The 18,790-nt window shown below is 33.8% G+C and overlaps 1 protein-coding gene across 1 annotated transcript in view; it reads right to left on the minus strand.

Moving 5' to 3' along the window:
* The window catches only part of MMP16 (matrix metallopeptidase 16), a 166,267-nt gene that overhangs the window by 58,020 nt on the left and 89,457 nt on the right, over positions 1 to 18,790 (minus strand). The window contains exons 3-4 of the mRNA XM_030445245.1: positions 16,507 to 16,629; positions 5,706 to 6,010 (exon numbers count right to left, since the gene is read on the minus strand). Coding sequence (XP_030301105.1) covers positions 5,706 to 6,010; positions 16,507 to 16,629 — 428 coding nt within the window. The remainder of the gene's footprint in view (positions 1 to 5,705; positions 6,011 to 16,506; positions 16,630 to 18,790) is intronic.

The raw sequence follows: 18,790 nt of genomic DNA on the forward strand, positions 1-18,790 counted from the left end.
TCTTATTCTCTTCCTTAGGTGTCTGTTAACAGCCATAACTGGAGATAGGATATTTTCTGGGATAACCTTTGATCTGAACTCATGTTGGCAATTCTGTGCTTAAAAGTATACACCCAAGTATAATGCGCTACAAATTCCAAGAAGACATTAATCTTTTACATATTTATCTTAGTACACCACTGGAAAACGAGCATGTGGGAACTGCAAGGTCACACTTGGTTAAAGGTAAAATTTGATATTGGTAAGAGCTTATTACAAATATACATAATCAATTAAGTAAGAGCACCATGCTTTATGAAATTAGAGGCCTGGTAGTATTATTATAGAGATTTTTTTAATCTTAAATGCTTGTCTGTCTTTATATCTATCCATAGGATATGACATGAGCACTGAGACATGGAGCTTCCTTAGGAGTCTGTTTTCACTACTCCTCTGCTTTGTATTTCCAGCAGCATAGATCTTCTGCACTGTGTCAGCCACACTGGCAGACAAAAGAAATTTACTACAGGTTGATCTATGCAGTTCAGATGTCAGGACTCTCATAAATTTTGACTCAGCTGCCAACTCAGTGCCAACAGCAGAATCTCTGCCCTAACTAGAGTCCAAGTACATTACACTAGATACTGTATCTGCATTAGGTCCAAGAAGCTTTTGCTTAGCATTCTACAAACAACATGGTGCAAAGTGAGAGGGTTTTAAGAGTTTTGGTTTTTTTTCTTTTTATTGCCTGTAAAAATTGAGTAATAATTTGAATGCTAGACAATTAACAAAAAAAAACCAACAAACCCCCCCAAAAAAACGAAACACAAAAAAAAAAAACCCAACCAACCAAAAAAATCTACTGAATTCCTGAAGTTTTGACTTTATTTTCCAGAAAACACAGCTTTCTGTCTATACAGGTGACAAATATTCCACACCAATGTTAGCACTCTCTGGTAATATTCTCTTTACATTTAAATGTGACTGTAAATGAAAACCATTTATTACTTCTATAATGGAGTTTCACTTGCAATTATTTACTGTATATTATCTGATGGAAGGACTAGTTTATGCAGAATTTCAGTATGGTAAAGCCTTGGTAAATTTTCTGCAGAGGCAAAAAAATCATGCATTTTACTTTGATTTTTATTTCTTTTGCAGATATGAATACAAGACACTGCTACTGATCCACTGTACTTATCTAAAACGAGCTTAAACAGTTTTTTCTAAATATTTTCTGCCACTTGAAGACAGAGTTCTATAGTCAGATTGTAACCACTAATCAGTACATTAAGCATCGTTTCTAATGTGCTTGAAATCTAAGCTCCCAAGAAATCCTTGTTTTCCCCAAGAGCTACTTCTAAATCATGATGTTTTAAAAAGCTGCACTTGTGTAAGTAGGTCAATCTTAAATTAATCTAGTTAAAAGTAGTGCTCTCTCCATTCAGACTGGCTTAACGCTCCTTTAAATAGGCTTAGATGCATTCAGTAATTTCCCACAAAATATAATTGCTTGAAACAAGGTTTAAACTAACTTAAGTGCATGTAGCTAGACGAATGTGAAATCAGTTCTGACAAACCAATGCAAGTTTTGCAATAGAGACAAGATTTTATACCTTAAGTTGCAGACATTTCCCTTCTGACAGATAGCAAAAATATTTTCATATGCTGTCAGGTGAAGAAAGGAAATATGCAAATTAAAAAGTCAAAATATATGGTAGTGTGTATTAGTAGTGGATTCTGTTCTCTATTAGAACATAGTGTATATATCTTGACACATAACAGCCCTTCTGCTCTCTCTGCCATAAGTTTTAGGGTGCCATCTGAGAGCTCTCCTATATTGAATAGGAATTATGTTTATAATAAATCATGCAACTAGATACCACATGGAAAAAAGATTTGTGGAAAACACATAATACACTAGTGAGGAAGAAATACAGATACATCTCAGTTATTCCCAACTGATAGGAGTACTCTGTGTTTCAGTCACAGTGCAGGTGACTATAAATTACAAAGTATCATAGCCCTTTTTTTTCAATGCCACGCTCTTCCAAAATCAAACTTCTGAGCATAGTCATTAGTTAAGAAACTTTGATGGGTTGGGGTTATGAGGGATTATCAGGATGTTACAGAAACTTGAGCCATGAAATGGAATGGAAAGAGTCAAGGTACACAGATTTCTAAAGATGAGGCAGCTTTCTCTGCACAGAAGACTGTTCCTCTCTTGAGTCGAACATCAGAAATGGTGAAAGGACTGAGATTAAGTTAGATTTTGAAACCGTCTGCTTTTAAATTACTGAGGAAACTAAAAACTGAACTATTCTCCAAGGCTTTACAAGAGATTCCTCCAGCCAAACAAACAAAAAACCAAAGAAGCAAATAATGATTTGCCTCCAAAATTATACAGCTAATGACACTATAATAAGGGAGATATATCTGCTACATGACTTCTGAAGCCCCCACTGTGTAAACTGCATTTAGCAGCTCTTAGATCCAGTGTTGCCTCCTCTCTTTCTCAAAGTTCTGGTATGGGATCACAGACAATCTTCAGTCACAGAAATGAGACAATGGAGGAAAATCTAGTGAGTGTTATAAATACTTTTTTTTTTTTTCCTTTCTAATGTGCATTTTCTGAAGTACGTGTAGGAAAACTGACTTACTGAAATTATGGTTTTATTACTATATGCTATTAGCAAGGCAGAGTTGCAAGGTAACTCCTTTTCCCAAGAGTGAATAGACCTTGTTTTTTCTTAAAGCAAACATCTAGACTTCACAAACATTATTAACAGCTTTGGAAATTTTTCAAAGCTGCAGATTTAAAAATGGACAGATGAAGATAGAATATGGGAGAGCCTTGTTAAGTCTAACCAGCACACTACTGATAGTTTTAGAACATGAAGTCAGGGCAGAGGATAAAATTTTTCTCCTAGCTACTAGAGAATTCATTACACAGACAGCCCCTATTCTACCCCCATCATCCCCAGCTCCATGGCAGTGACTTTCAATTTCATCACAGTCAATTGAAATACTGCCATTGAAAAAAATACTGTGAAAAAGATTTTTGTTGAGGATTTTGACAATACAATATCTCCAAAATATTGCCACTCTTAGCAAGAAGTGATTGTCTTTTTCTGGATTTAGATACATTATTCAGTGTTCATAAATTTTTCATTCAAAAAAATGAGGTAATGTATATCATCTAAATGGATTAGAGTCATGGGAACAATGATATCTCTCCCTAGCCTCAAGACTTGAATATTAAGATTTCTTCCTTTTCATTTTTTTTTTCCCCCCACATCTCTTTCTTTCCAACACTTCAGAAGAAAATAAAAATTTAAAGTTTTTCTAAATAAATTATTTTTGAGCTGGTTGCTTATGTAACTTGATTTTCATCTCCTTTGTATTCTTCTTCTTTTTACATCTTTAAATGTATATATTTTGAAATCTTTCCCTGTGATATGCCTGTTATCAGGCTTTGCTAATCCATAACAGTGCTGCACCTTCAACTTTTGTATTCTCTGTCTTCTTCTACCATAATTGCCAAGCATTACCAGAATCATCCGAATTATACTCAGAGTGTCTGGGAGCACAAGTTACTTCAGAAGATGCATCAAGAAAACATCCTGTCCAAAATAATTTCAAAGCTAAGGCTCTCATCCCACACTGGACAAGCAGATCACAAAGGAAATGGGGTCTACTATAGGTGAAAAAGAAAAACTTGAACAGTAGATACCACAAGAAGTAACATGGACAAGACAAGGGGTGATGGGCACAAGTTACTTCTGGGGAAATTCCATTTGAACTCAAGAGGAAAGTTTTTCATTGTGAGGACAATCAGACATTGGAATGATCTTACAGGTGAAGTGGGGGATTCACACACTTTGATGTCCGTAGCAACACATTTTGTTATGAATGTTCTATGTTCTAGGAGTTATAAAGTCATATTTTTTAGCTATAGTACCATCTTACTTTTACTTGATCTTTTCTGTCTTTAAATCTTAGAGTTTATTACCACAAGAAATAGCTTTTGAAAACTGCTCTAAAAAGTTCATCCACAAAAAGTCATACGAAAACAAGAGTGCCCTTTTGCACTCTGAAAATTATTTAAATCAAAGAAGATGATAAGCAGTAGTTTGCATACCTTTACATGGACCTTTACTACTTTGAAGTATCCCTATGTGGAACTGCTCCAAAAGACATCACATTTTAAAGAGACACCTTGACTTCAACATACACATCTGTAGATTTTCCTGAAGTTATAATCCCAAAACCACAGCAAATTATGTGCAGTGTTGGTCTCACACTGAGGCCTATAAAACCACTTTAATTTAGCCTTTCAGTGCTGTGACTGTTCCTAAACTGCACAAACAGAAGGTGATCCCTGGTGTTTCTTTGATCTAAACTTGTGAAAAGGGCAAATTTGATCAGTGCAATACCACAGATTTTCTCCAATAAGATTCTAGGGCTTGGTCCACAAGAAAACCATTCTACTACTAAGGGCTTTCACAGTGCAGTACATGGTTTTTGCTTCAAGGATCATGGAACAGCAAATTATTGCACTATTACAACAGTCACAATACTGTATTTATACTCCTAAATATTAACTTAAATATTTGTTGCAAGCTACAGGCTACAAATACAACTGCCTAAAAAGCTCTGAGTTTTACTTGCTCAGGTGAGAAAGGGAAAGGAATTCAATAAAGCTGCTCACTGGTCACATACTCAGTGTGACACTGAAACAGCTCTCCACTTCTTTTTTTTTTTTTTTTTCCCCAAAACACTCTTTGTGTTCTTTTTGTGTATCCTCCTTTGTATATCATGGTTTTCTGAAGAGACTCTCTCAAACTCTATAAAATTGGCTTAGAGAGATCTACTAGGACAACTGCGGATAGTTGTAACAAATACCTGTCAAAGCATAAAAGCATCAAATGCACAAAACCCACAAAACCCCTTATTTGTCACTGTTCTGCAGAGATTCAAAGGTGAGCTTTAAATTAGCTTTCCTAGATAATGGCAGTAACATAGTCACATGAACTTGGAGTTAACAGGGGACAGATTGTGCTTCTTTGAAGAGTAACTTGAAAGGGCATCGTTAATCTCGATTTGGGGTCACTATGCAGTCACTTACTCAACCATGGAGAATGCCAAACTTAGTAAATCAGAATTATTGTTGGAGATGATGACTCCGAAACATACTTTTAAGTTATTGGGAAACACTAGTTCTGCTCCTGGAATGGCATCTTTAAAATGTGACTTTAAATGCTGCCACTGCTTCGCCCTAAAGAACAACTGGAGAAGACAAGGTTTCCTGTACACTGGTATCCACTGTCTTGATGAGTAGTCTCAGTCGTTCTTAACTTCCCTTATATCTCTGCTAAAGAACATACCACATTTTCCCCAAGCCTAAATATGATCTATATGGCAAAATTTTTTCAAAATTAGTTTATGTAAATATTTAACAGTAGAATATTTGAATGAACACAAAGACTTCTAACATGAATTCGATGCTTTTCAAGAGAAACATTTTCATGCTGTAACTTGCATTTAAATAAAAACTTTTCTGCCTCAGATGCTAACGAACTGATCAACTGAAGATGGTTCTAAAGCAATGTGGACTTAGGAAACAAAATTATGTGACACTAGGGACAGGGAAGCATGGAAACAATTTTGTTAGCTGAAAATTCACACCATTTGTTTGTTTTGCTTAAACTGAAATCTGTTCTTACCATCATGATTTGGATTTCCCAAAGTCCATGGCTCATCCGAGTCAAAATGAGTGTCTCCCCCAATTCCTGGCCCAGGAAAATATGCATGAGCCAAAAATCCTCCCTCTCCATCAAAGGGAGAACTGTCTCCGTGAAAACCTGATGCAAAAATGATTGTAATATCCACATCCCTCTTGCCATTTTCTAATTCAATGTAAGGAACTTCTTCAAATGTTAAGGGAGTTACATTCTGCCACACATCAAAGGCACGGCGAATGGCTTTACGAGTTTCAGCATCACCTACTTTTGGAGTGACGTTCTTTATGCTGAAAGAAACAGAGAAAGGTTAAATAGATTAAATTTGATGGTGGTAAGTGAGACAGTTTACATCCATTTTCCCTTAATTATTAAAAGCACTATATTAAAACACACTAGTCTGGCATTATGCTCTTCAAGCCGAGTATTTTTAAACAAGCTGGTGCAAAATTATTGTGTCAATCTATGTAGACCTTTATGCTAGAACTCATTATATATTAGCTAGGTTACTCTCAGCAGTACGAAAATCTTATTTTTAGAAGATTAAAAATAATTTCAAATGTGACTTGTAACAGTGGGATAACCAGATTAATCAACCACTGACTGTTTACCTCCTGGACAACAATTAGAATGCATCACAGCTATGAAGAACATGAAGAATGGCATGTCATTGCTGATCAAAAGAAAAATCTTTCCAGTTAAATGAAATTTTAACTTCTTAGTAAGTCCATTAACAATAGTAAAATTCCATACTGTGACAACCAACCAGTATTCACAAAGACTTAAAAACAGTTTTTGTTGCACTTGTAACCGGATAAATAACTCCTTATCAGAAACAAAGCCTTTTTCTTTCAATACAGCATAAATTATCTTTTTATGATATAATTACTTCCATAAATCTTGCATAAAACTTTATAATTCCTCAAAGAAAACATTTCATAGAAGACAACTATCTGCTATTTCAGATAACAATATTTAAAGAGAAATTTCTCCCTCCGTTTCTTCAAAAGGCACACACATGAGAAAGGTGAAAAAATATGTTACAGCTGAGTTCACAGTCACAGTTAATAGTAAATTATAGTGGAAACATCTTTTAAAAAACCTACCCTTCTTTATTTATTTTTATTATTGAATTTGAGAAAAGAATGAAAATTATCAGTTTCAGACCTATCCAATTTCTTCCCTAATTTTCACTCAATTCATGTGGCCAGCAAAAAATTTAGCTCCGTGTGTGTGTTGAAACTGTTGCAATCAGAGGCTCCTTGTTCTATTGATATGTGCTTGACCGAATGTCCAACACAAACCTCATAATGTACATAGTTCTAGAGCATGTGTAAGATTTATATGCTTACACAATATAGAATGTTAATGAAGAACAAAATATTTATGAATAAACCTGGAAAGACTGATTTTTTTGGTGCATTAAGTATGTTTGATTATATGGCTTTGTAATTTTATACATATGGAAAAAATCTAATTTTATAGGTTTGACTTCAACCTACATTTTGTTCACAGGTTTTTTTCAAAACCATAAAGTGACCTATTTTGACTTCCACTCAAAAATATTCTTGTACTGAGTCCAATAATGCTAGTATAACCTAAGCATTATTTCTTTATAGCTAGTATTTTTGTTCCACAGAGCTATGAAGAGAGATTAGGAGATAGTACACTGTAAAGAATCCACTGCTTCCCTTGTTCTTTAGTTCCAGAGATGATTTAACCAGATACTTATGCCTATTCTCTTATTCATCTGGCTTGTAAAATTGGTTTCTGTTCTGACTTTCTCACATATATGAGCTTTAAAAACATTTTTACTCCTAAAAAAGACATTTAAAAGAAATTTCAGCACTTCAAAATCATTACCTTTTGGTGTCTCTTTTGATTAGTTTTTTCGTTTAGTTTGAACTCTTTAAAATTCTGAAATCCCTTCTCTGAAAGCTCCCTCCATTGAGAGATATTTTAGTTAATGAGTTCATCAACTACTCTTCCCATGGCCCTTGAGAACGTACAGGATTTTACAACCACAGTGGCACTAAGTGACAAAAGCACAATTACACTGCCACAACTAAAAACCTGATCACAGTTAACCTGTTGCTAAGCTAAGCATATTGTTTACAAAGCTGATGAATTTTCTCTCAGTCCTGCAGTGGGCTCTCTAAAGAACATGGTCCCAAGCACATCTCACTGAAGAGCTTCTCTTATTTGCCACATATAATGAATATACCAAATAACTCAACTGACTTTCATAGCAAATAGAATATGTTCAGCAAAACAAATATTTCGATGTAGGAAAAGTCCACCTGAAAGATGCAGTTTCTTCTTGATATAGTTTCATATTTAGGAATATTGGTAATGGGTCAAAGTCACGCTTTGTGGGTATGGAAGCAGAGTAAAAGGAGCATCTTATGCTGTCATATGTGGCACGAGGAAATAGATAAAAACAAACTAGAATTTTGTACTGGTCATAGATTGACTAATTGCTTGGTCTAAAATGACTCATGTTTTAAAACTTATCATCTTATATTTTCTTGCTTTTTTTTTTTTTTTTTCCCGTAGCACAGAATTAAGTTTTAGTCATTCATTGCAAATGAAAAAATGAATTTTACACACAGTAAGAAGGGATGATTACTAATGATGGGAAACCTTTTCCAGGGGAGTCAGCTATTGAATTACATTTGATATAGCATCCTACATCTCAAGATTCACTATCAGGAAGAAAGCTTCCTCAAAGCAAACATTCTCTATTGAAAGAAGATAATTTTTTTTTTTTTTTTTTTTTTTTGCTTCTCAAACAACCTTCTGGAAAGGCAAGATTATACTGAAAAAATAGCCACTAAACCAAATTAAATAAATCAGTAGTTATTCTATTATTTCTTTCCAGAAATCAATTGCCCAATTTAATGGGTTTGACACAAGCAATGTTCAATCATAAAAGGGGACATTTCGGTACTATGTGTAACACAAATGTTGATATTGACTGGCTGGGAACTTTGCTTAGAATAAGTCACCAGTATAGACTTATGAAATTGAAGTTTCTGTACATTTCTTTTTAGTGTTGATCATATAATCTCCAATGGAGAAGTACAGTCATAAGATCAAGGCATGTAAACGCTGTATCAACTACCAGAGGCTCTAGGACTCCTCTCTTAAAAGTCTTTAGTTTAGCTATATCACTGCAATAGCAAATAAAGTGTTATATGACTATAAAGACTTATGTGACTTATCTATTACATTTTTCTATAAATCTTAAAGCTAGTAGTCACCTGAAATACTGAAAACTCTCACTGATAACAAAAAAAGATGAACTGGATGTCTTACACTCAACATGTCCAGATAATGAAGCTCAGACAAAATAAGTGGAGCTCATGCCAACTCAAACACTCTTATTGCAAGGTGACAGAATACCAAGACAAAGACCATCACAATAAGAAAATAATATTTCCTATTGCTTTCCTAATCTCCACATCTAGTGGTGATTTCACAGAAAAAAATGTTCAACAGAGAGAAAAATCCAGTGCTGACCTTAACTGATCAGCAGTGCAACCTTAGAAAGAGGCTGAAGACCATACTCACTATTTCATCCTGAGGGAGAGTATTTTAGTAAGCAGAAGATGATCTATAAAATGAAACATTTACTTAGATGTAATTTTTAAAAAATCAATAAACTGAGTCATCACAGAATCACAGAATAGTTGGGGTTGAAAAGAACCTTTAAAGAACATCTAGTCCCACCTCCCTAGAGTGAACAGAGACATCTTCAACCAGATCAGGTGCATCAGAGCCCCACCCAACCTAACTTTGAAGTTTTATATAAACTTTGACAGCTGTTACACTTACACAACCACAGACATGTATCCATTTTATGGAGTATTTTGTGGTTATTACTGCTGTTTGACCTGAACAAGCTTTTCAATCTGATAACTTCTTTTGGCTAAGATTCCATCAGTGATACACACTTTTCAAATTGATTTACTATTTCCATAGATTCTTAAAGAGTCTTATTTTGGAGACTGCTATCCTGACATTCTGAATTTAGAAAAGTTTTGGGTTTTCCTTTCCCTCCCCCTCCCTCTCTAAAATAGTTTCAGCGACACATTTTTGGATGCAAGAGCTCCAGGAGCCTTGCAAGGCTGTCAGGATATAGCTCAGCTGGCCATGTAAAATCAGTCATCTGAAATTTAAATATAGGACATTAAGTAGCATATATTTTCCATTAAATGTCATATTTCTTTGGGTTTTTTCTTCCCGAGCTGCCATTAGAACAGCTCATTAAATTTTTTTTTGTATTGTTTCCAGGTCACAATGCTTCTGACCCCAGCTACACACAAAAAGCCGTTCAGCAAAAGTTAGACAAAGCTCAAAATGCATAAAGCTTATTGCAACTGCTTACCTTATTAATAAGTACTTTTAGAATTATTAGGTAATTATAATGACACAAAAGGATGCTTCTTTTTTTTTTTTCCTTTTTTTATTTTAAATAAATATATAAGATAAATATAAATGGGGAAAATATTTCTACATTGTCCTTTCTCTCAATTATTCCTAGGTTTCCTTGGAGCAAAGATGCAATTTGTAAAACCCATTCTAAAGAAAGAAAGTACCCAGAAGATAAGAGTAAAACATTTAAATAAGAAGATAAAAGATACAGTCAATCTGTCTGAAGTAAGCCAGTTCTAGATATGTATTTGATATACAGCAGTTAAGATAAAATGAATTGAAATATAGCATAACTCATTGAAATGACCCTCTCATTGCCAATGCTGCTGTCAGTCAAACCTAAAATGATGAACTTAAAGACATATACAAATATTTATTTTCTTAATCCCACAGATATTTTATTTAATCTCATGATGTGGGGTTTTTTAGCTTTAACTTCTTTCCAGTCTCACTTTGCTCACTCTCTGCATCCATAACCTAAGACCGTTTCTCATATAAAATATACTCTTGGTTGACATAGCTCCTGCTCCTGATGATTAAACCCAAGTCAAAGATATTGTCTTTGATTTTCTTGTTCTGTGACCACCTTAAAAGTCAACATATTGCTGCTATGTTGGGAAAAAAGTCTGTGATTTTCCTTCCTCTTCAGTTTCACGGGCAATATTCTTCCCACAATTCATTAAAATATCTAAAAAGTGACAGTAATGAGAATTCTAATTTACAAAGCCAAGATCAGCAAAATACTTTAGAGATGGATGTCTTTAGAGGAAATATGTTCTCAGTAATCCCATGTCATAGTTTACTACTAATTAATATTCAAATTTTACATGAAAAATACTTACACTAAAAATACACATTGTAAGGAGCTTTGTTTTCTTAATTACACAGTGGGAAAGCATAACTAATTTACATAGTTGTTACACAGGAATCCTCTTTCACAGCTACAGCTTTCCAGACTTTTTTTCATTGCATACATTTTAGAATCCCCACAGTGTAATTTAATTTCCTTTTATTAGGTATATTTTGCATATTTGCTCTCCTTCCATTCAGAGGTTAGAGATGGTAAGGCATCTAGCACTGCAAATAGTTCTTTAAGGAAAGGGCATTCATTAACTTTATTAAATTGGATTTTAACAATGCACAGAGCTTTAACAGATGGGTAAATATGCTTAAATCCAATGCTTAGGAACTGAAGTATTCCATTTTAATTAGATTCCTAAACATTGCCTGTAATGACATTAGCAGATATCAGGTAGATAGATACTGGAAACTTTCCTGTGTGCCTTCGGAGTGACCAGAATTGCATTATGAATGGTATTTCTGATCAAAAGTTGGTAGGAGATGGAGTTATAATGACAAAAGAATGTCCAACACAGCATCAATTAGCATCTAAATCTGCATCTATACTTACTGCAAAAAGATAATGCTGAGTGTCAGGAGTCCTAGCATCCCTGTTCCATTGGTCCTTAATGTAAGTATGCAGTATAACAGTTTAGGAGAACTTTATGGAAGAAATCAAGTATTGTCTGTAGTGTAAATTACTATTTTTCTAGATTTGCAGCTGTAAATCATCACAGTTGTGGCAAAATATGGAAGTATGAACACTAAGAAAATATGGGTGGGTCATTTTGAAAATGTCTTTTCAAAGAAAATTAAAATTTCTTCCCCATCTAATTTCTATCCGCATCTGCAGGCATCATTTTGCAGCATAAATCTGCATGCATTTGCTCCACTACTGCCTACTCTGTGATACTGAAGAGATTAGAATTTACTGACTGAAAATGATAGAGGACTTTAAAGCATATAGTTAAGTATTTACACTGCCTTAAGGTCTTATAGGTTTCATATGTATGTGGTGAAAAAAATTACATCAAAGTACTGGCCAATTCTGTAAATGCTTCAGGCATGTTTCAAAAAATATTATTCAGGTATAACTGAATTAAAATATAAATATTACTAGTGAAATGAAGAGTAGCTTTCAGACATTTCTGTTATTCACAAATTTGCTCAAGTTATGTTGCCAGCATTTAATTTTTAATCATACAGTTTCATTATTTCTCCTTATTTCTGCTTTTCATTATGAATTGTAAGACAATATCCTCATGTCTTGATGCTGAGATAAAACAATATATTTCAAAAATAATGCAGTGTGTACGTCATAATCCAGAGCTGGCCTTTTTTCACTAGCAAGCAAATTAAAATCAAAGAAATTCAGCATATACTGACTTTGTAAGAAGTATGATTAATAAGGGTGTAATTCCTTGCTTTAGGAATTATTTTCTAAATATTCCTCTAGTAGTGCACTTAAACTATTATTTCATTCAAAAATCTTGTTTGATTCAAAATAGCTACTTTGAATCAACAGTATTTGATGTTTTTTTTCTTAAATCACCATTTGCTTTCTTTTCAGTGTGGCTTTTGAACAGCCAAGAAAAATTCTCTTTCCACTTTCCACATCATATGGCTCATTCAAGCCATGGAAATAACACAATCTATTGTTAGGACTTTGCATGTTGAAGCTCCCAGCCAGCATTTGTTCATTTATCTGAATTGCAGAAAGTTAGACATGTCCAGATCTTTAATTCAAGTTATATGCAACTTATTGAGAAAGGAAATTGACATTTGATTGGGATTGACCCAATGTCCACCAAAGACAAAAAAAGGTTTAAATTAATTTTAGGTGGTTTGGGATGAAGCCATTGATGTTCAATGGCTGAATTTCCTCCACTTATAAATTTAATATCACATATTGCTGAACAATCAAATTTGTATTCTTTTTGTTTATCAACATAGCAAAGTAATGCAGAATGGCTTTTAAATTTTTTCTTTAATTGTTATGAGTTCCAAGTAATTCAAAGCAGAGCTTGGTTTTTTTGGAGAGCTTTCTTTGACTTTATTTGCAAAAGTGTTCTGCAGGCAGCATAATCTGATCAATTGACAAATGATTGACTGCCAGAGTTAAAATTATGAATAGTATGCCCAGAATTCTGATGAGGAGAATTTTATATTCAATAGTTCCCTGTCTAAAAAGAACATATAAACATTCATGTTCTATGTTTACAAAGCTGATTTCTCTATTGATTCACACTGTTGCTCCTTCTTTAAAGTACTTCCTGAGCAAAGAGTTGAGAGATTCATAAGCACCTTTGTAGACATCCCCATTAAAAATAATAATTGTAATTAATAATAATGATAATTCATTAGATTTCATAGATTTCTTCTCTAAGCTATATAATATGCAAAGATTGTTGTGTAACTTGATATGGTCTAAAACACTACAGAAGAATCAAAACTGTACCCTTAAGATCGTTGTAGTTTGGACAGTAATGGAACAGTAATTTTCATATAGTTTAGATGTATTCACTCCTCTCATCTTCTGGTGGGTTACAAGATGTAAGTAGCTTTTTTCCTCCCTTTTAAAAATGCTAGTACATAACATAAGTACTAATAGTGTCCAAGATGCAATATGTAGCCAAAAAAGAGAAAACGTTTTTTGAATTACAACAGAAAGTGACTTCTTTGAAGCACTATCTTGAAACCTTGGGGAATTGAAAATTGAAAACTCAATTTTCAAATCAAAAATATGGAAATATAGAAAAAATATTAAAAGTCACATGAATATCTGTTCTGATCCTCTTACCCATGATTCCAAGGATGATCTAAGAGGAAAATTTAACAACATTAGTGTAGATTTAACAGGTGCCAAGAACAATTCTTGGGGGAAAAAATAAGTGATAGACATGCCAGAGTAAAAATATAAGTAGTGGCAGTTTTAAATGCATTTATACATGACCTCGATTCTATTTTTCCATTAATAATGTCTTGATGTTTTGCCTGACATGATATTAAATAGAGCACCTGAAAATATACATCAAGACCAAATAGGAAGACAGATAGTAAGTGGTTAATGTAGATTTTGGTCTCTTTCAAAGGGCACTTGTAATTGCACACTTTGATAGTAATGCATACAAAGAACCACAGGTTTTTCAAATTCCATGGAGTCCAACAACAATTTATACATTTACATAACTATATTAAATATTTTCTTGAAATACACAACAAGGAACCAAATTTGAAATGTTTGCCTTACTCTAATCCAATCAAAACCCTTGCCAAAAAAATCAACACATTTTTTAGAAAAACTCACTAATTGCTGTTCAGGTCCATGTTCTCTTCATATATTGGCCTCTTTTTAACATAGTAGGTATGCCCATAAACTATTCTGTTTTCTATTACTCTTGCTGTTCAGAAAAGCTGGTGAGTGCCAGTGGATAAGGTGACTGTGATGGATGGCATATATTTTATTGTTTATTTTGTGTTTCTGTTCTGTTAGGGAGCAGGGACTTGGTTTTGAGGGTTTGTTTTTTTGGGTTTTTTTTGTGGGATTTTGGGTTTGTTTTCCAGAAAAGTGGAAGAGAGGGAGCAGACACTGAAATGAGGGAGAAATTGTTCTTTATTTGGAGGAATTACTCTGTTTGCTTAGTGGGCATGCTTCAGACTACAGGGTTTAATGGGCCTGGATTACACAGAACGCAGCTGGAAGCCTGCAGATTATGAAATGACTGAGAAGTAACACTGAGAAAAATGGAACAGACAAGGAATGCTAGAGATATGATTAAATGCCTAGGGAACAAAGCAACTTAAAATGTCATTTAGTCAACTGTTATTAAGCCTCTAAGCACGGAATTGCTGGGAAGAACAAAACTGGTGAGAAGCATGCAGGATTTTATTTCTTTTTCTGTTGTTCTTTCTTGATTTGTGTTATTATTTAATTCAGAAATATTAATATTGGATTTTTTATCCTAAAAAAATATTGGGTTTTCTACTTTAAATATCTTTTTTCTCTCTAAATCACTAAAAAAAATATGATAGGCTTATTCCCTTCATAGCTTTGGTTGACTGGAGATCTTGTCAAGATGCGAGAGTGAACATTTTGCAAGAGGAAAGGCTCAAAGGAAATTGCTATAAATTTTTCAGAGTGAGAAAGATTACTAGATAGTTGCCACATAGTTTAATATTGGGCACCCTTGTTTGTTATTATGATTAATGCATTTGATGACAGCACAGAAGATATACAAGTGGCAGGATTTAGACTGCTGAAAAAAATCCTGTAATGAAGTAGAGCATCAGACTCTGTACAAATCAGGGATAGAAAACCACTTTTGCAGGTGACAATTCATGCCTTGTCATATACATATACACACACCCTACATTTAAATTTCAAAATGCAGATAAATGTCAAGTGCTGTAGATGGGTATTCTTACTTTAACCAATTATGCATTACATTTACATTAAGAATAAAGGACTTCAGCTGATGCACTGTACTAATTTAAAGGCATTTTGAGTGAGTTGGCTTGGAGTAATATCAGTACATAATGTTTTAATAATAGAATTCTGAATTCTCCAATTCAGATACAGGACACAATATTTACACAGAGTTACTAATAAAATTATCTCTTCATTGAGGTTTGAAGAACAGTCTATGTGATCATCAGAGCTTATGAACTTTAAATTTAACACTTATGTAGTTACATACATTCATTAGTAATGGCACAGTTAACTAATTTGAAAACAATTTTATCCATCAGAATTTACCCTCGTTAGATGTTATGGGAATCCCAATGAGGTTGTATAAATTTTCAAACATTGTTTTGAAATTCTTCGTTTGCTGACAAATTAGGGATTTAATATTTCATACATAACACTTTCTTTGGTAGACAGAGCTCTACCAAGTACAGAGGTTGCATCTAACTTTCCCTGCAAAGATCAGTTTTGACAGTATGTGTGCAATATGGTGCAAACTACATTACAAGAGTGTTCTAGATGTAGACCCCAGTTCATACCTCTATGTCCATCATCATGTAAGCAAGAAATAGGTGGGTCAATGACTCACCAAATTATAATCAAATTAATTTTTATTTAGAACAGACCTGTAGGCACCTACATTTTTCCAATACTGACTCGTTTCAATATCCTGTTTTACATACTTAAATTAGAGATCTGAGTTTCATTACAGCACTCCTAGTTTCAGAGCAATGTTCCCTGAGAAGTTGCCAAGAGGGTTGAAAGGTAACTCTAACGATATATTGGGTGTTAAATTGATGCTGAAAGCTTCAGAAAATTTACTGGTTTCTAAATGCATGGAATTTTATCCAAGAAAATAATTTGGTTCTTATGCAGCACATGCATGCTTATCCAAGAGGTGTCTAAATGAGTGTTTTTATATCACGTATTAATAATAAAACTGCCCCAAAAATAAATAAAAAAATATTTCAGAACGTTATGTTTACTTGAAATTAAAAGCCAGTACTGCTAGTGACGTTTATAACATAGGAATATCTTTGGTACCTGTAAGTGATATGTTTGTGTTGCCATTTCTGTCCTGTTAACGCGTAGCGTTTCCGCCGAATGTTAAATTTGGAGCTACCTCTTGTTTGGTCAGGCACACCACATCGAGGCTTCTTCATCCAGCTGCAACAAACAGCATCACATGGTTAAAGCAACATGAAAGAAAAAAATATATAAACATTGCATCTAACTAATAAAACCATATTTTTTTAAGTTATTGTGTATCCTGTGTCTACATACAAAAATCATTAGCAAAAGGAACAGTTATCTTGTTACCAGATGTAACGAGGTGTTCGTAGTGCTTCATTAGCTCTGGTGACATTTATAACAAACTTATTTGCTGCTATTTTCATAGTTTTCTTCTTCTACAACTTCTGAACAAGCAATTGGAAAACTCTTTCCCTATCTATAACTTATTCTGATTTATTCATAGTAACTCTGTATTACTAGCTTGCTTTCTGAAGGTGAAGTACATACACAAAGATTTAGTCAAATCACAAGTTGCTAGATTATTTTTTTTTTCAGTTCTGTGATCCTTCTCACATTGTCATGATATTTAAACAAGCCTCTATTTCTTTTAATCAAAGACCCTAATCAACTATAAGATTTTTAATTCAAGACACTGAAACTGCTAACTTTATTACAATAATAAATTCTTCTGGCTTAATTTTTCCACACAATGAAGAGTATCTCTTTGCAAATGTAAGCTTCTAGTGGAGATGTTTAACTCAAGAAGTCTGCCTAAGAATATTTAATTCTCTGCAGAAATCAAGCTGAAAAGGTCATTAGCAACACTGCAACACCAGGCTTTCCACAGATCTGTTCAATTTGTACAGTAGCCTTCAATGTTTCAGTGTTTTCCAATATCTCTAAAACTTCAAATTTGACAGCACTCCAAATATGTCAAAATGATGGTGATGTCTAAGTCAAAAACATAAATTCAACAGCATTTGAATTGGTTCTCACTTACAGTGTAAGGGGTTATTTAGTTTGAGTAAAATTGAACAAAACTCAGCTGAAGTTCTTTTTTTATGAGCTCAGTAGCTGTGAAACACTTTGCCATCAGGAAGATAGTAAGATAAAAGACACTCCCTACATAAGTAAAAAGATAAACCTCTGTAATTTTCCAGTTCATTTGACTTTATTTCTATCATGTTAAATAATTACTGATGTAAAAGCCATATTTTTCCAATGGCATTTACCACATGAGAAGCCATACTCTATAGTCAAGCTTGTATGACTGAATTTCTTTCTGAACTAGTATTCATGTATTGTTTCTTAAATAAATATAGACACAGCAGCTGTATGCATGTATGTATGTATGACTGAATGACAGGAAAGCCACTGAAAATGCCATCTGAGACAGCAGAGTCCTTGTAAAATGTGCAATTAAAAAGATCTAAAAAGCAAGCAAACAAAAAACCCAAAGCAAACAAAAGAAAACAAACAAAAAACCACCAAATAAATAAACAAAAACGCAAAGGAACCCAAAATAACCAGCCAACAATCCATCTTTTTTTTCCCAAAACCACTATTAAATCAAATAACTGATTTTCAGTTTCTGTACTCAAGGAATGAGATCTGCATTTTAAGTTTTACACCTGGTAAGACAAATCATATTGCATACTGAATGAATTTTTAGAGGTGGGTTATTCCACTCAAAATCAGCCACACTAATTTCATAAATCTGCACAAAGAGGTTTAAAATACAGCCAGACTTATACTACTTCATATTGGATGGGTTTAAAATACAGCCAGACTTATACTACTTCATATCAGATGTAGCTAAGGACGTATAGCAAATTCTTGTTCAAATGTCTAAATAGGAGTTAAGCTCACCAGCCAGGTGAGGCTGGAAAATACAAAATTTTAGTGATAGTACCAAGACAGCACTGAGCCCCACTTTTACTGACAAAGACTACAGAAGTTCAGTGCCTGCAAAAACTTTGATGGGTGACACATCCACTGAGTAGTAAGTGGGGAAGTCAAAACCTATGAGTTTGACTGCCTGAAATGAAGCATTAAAAGTCACCTATTTTAAAGAAGAAACACAGTATGGTTTACTCCAATTTCTGGTCAAAATAATCACTAAGTATGTGGAGCACATAAAACAGTTTACTATTGTTTTTATTTGCAAGGAAGACAATCTTCTTTCCCTAGTGTCTGCAGAGACAATATCCCAAATTTTGTAAAACTGTACCTCACCAGTATTTGCTGAAACACCCTGCAACTTTATCTCAGGTTCTTCTGTTTGTTTTTTTTTTAAAACAAGTCTCAATTCAAC

This window comes from Calypte anna, chromosome 2 (genome assembly GCF_003957555.1).
Source record: "Calypte anna isolate BGI_N300 chromosome 2, bCalAnn1_v1.p, whole genome shotgun sequence".
In the NCBI taxonomy this organism is placed as follows: domain Eukaryota; kingdom Metazoa; phylum Chordata; class Aves; order Apodiformes; family Trochilidae; genus Calypte; species Calypte anna.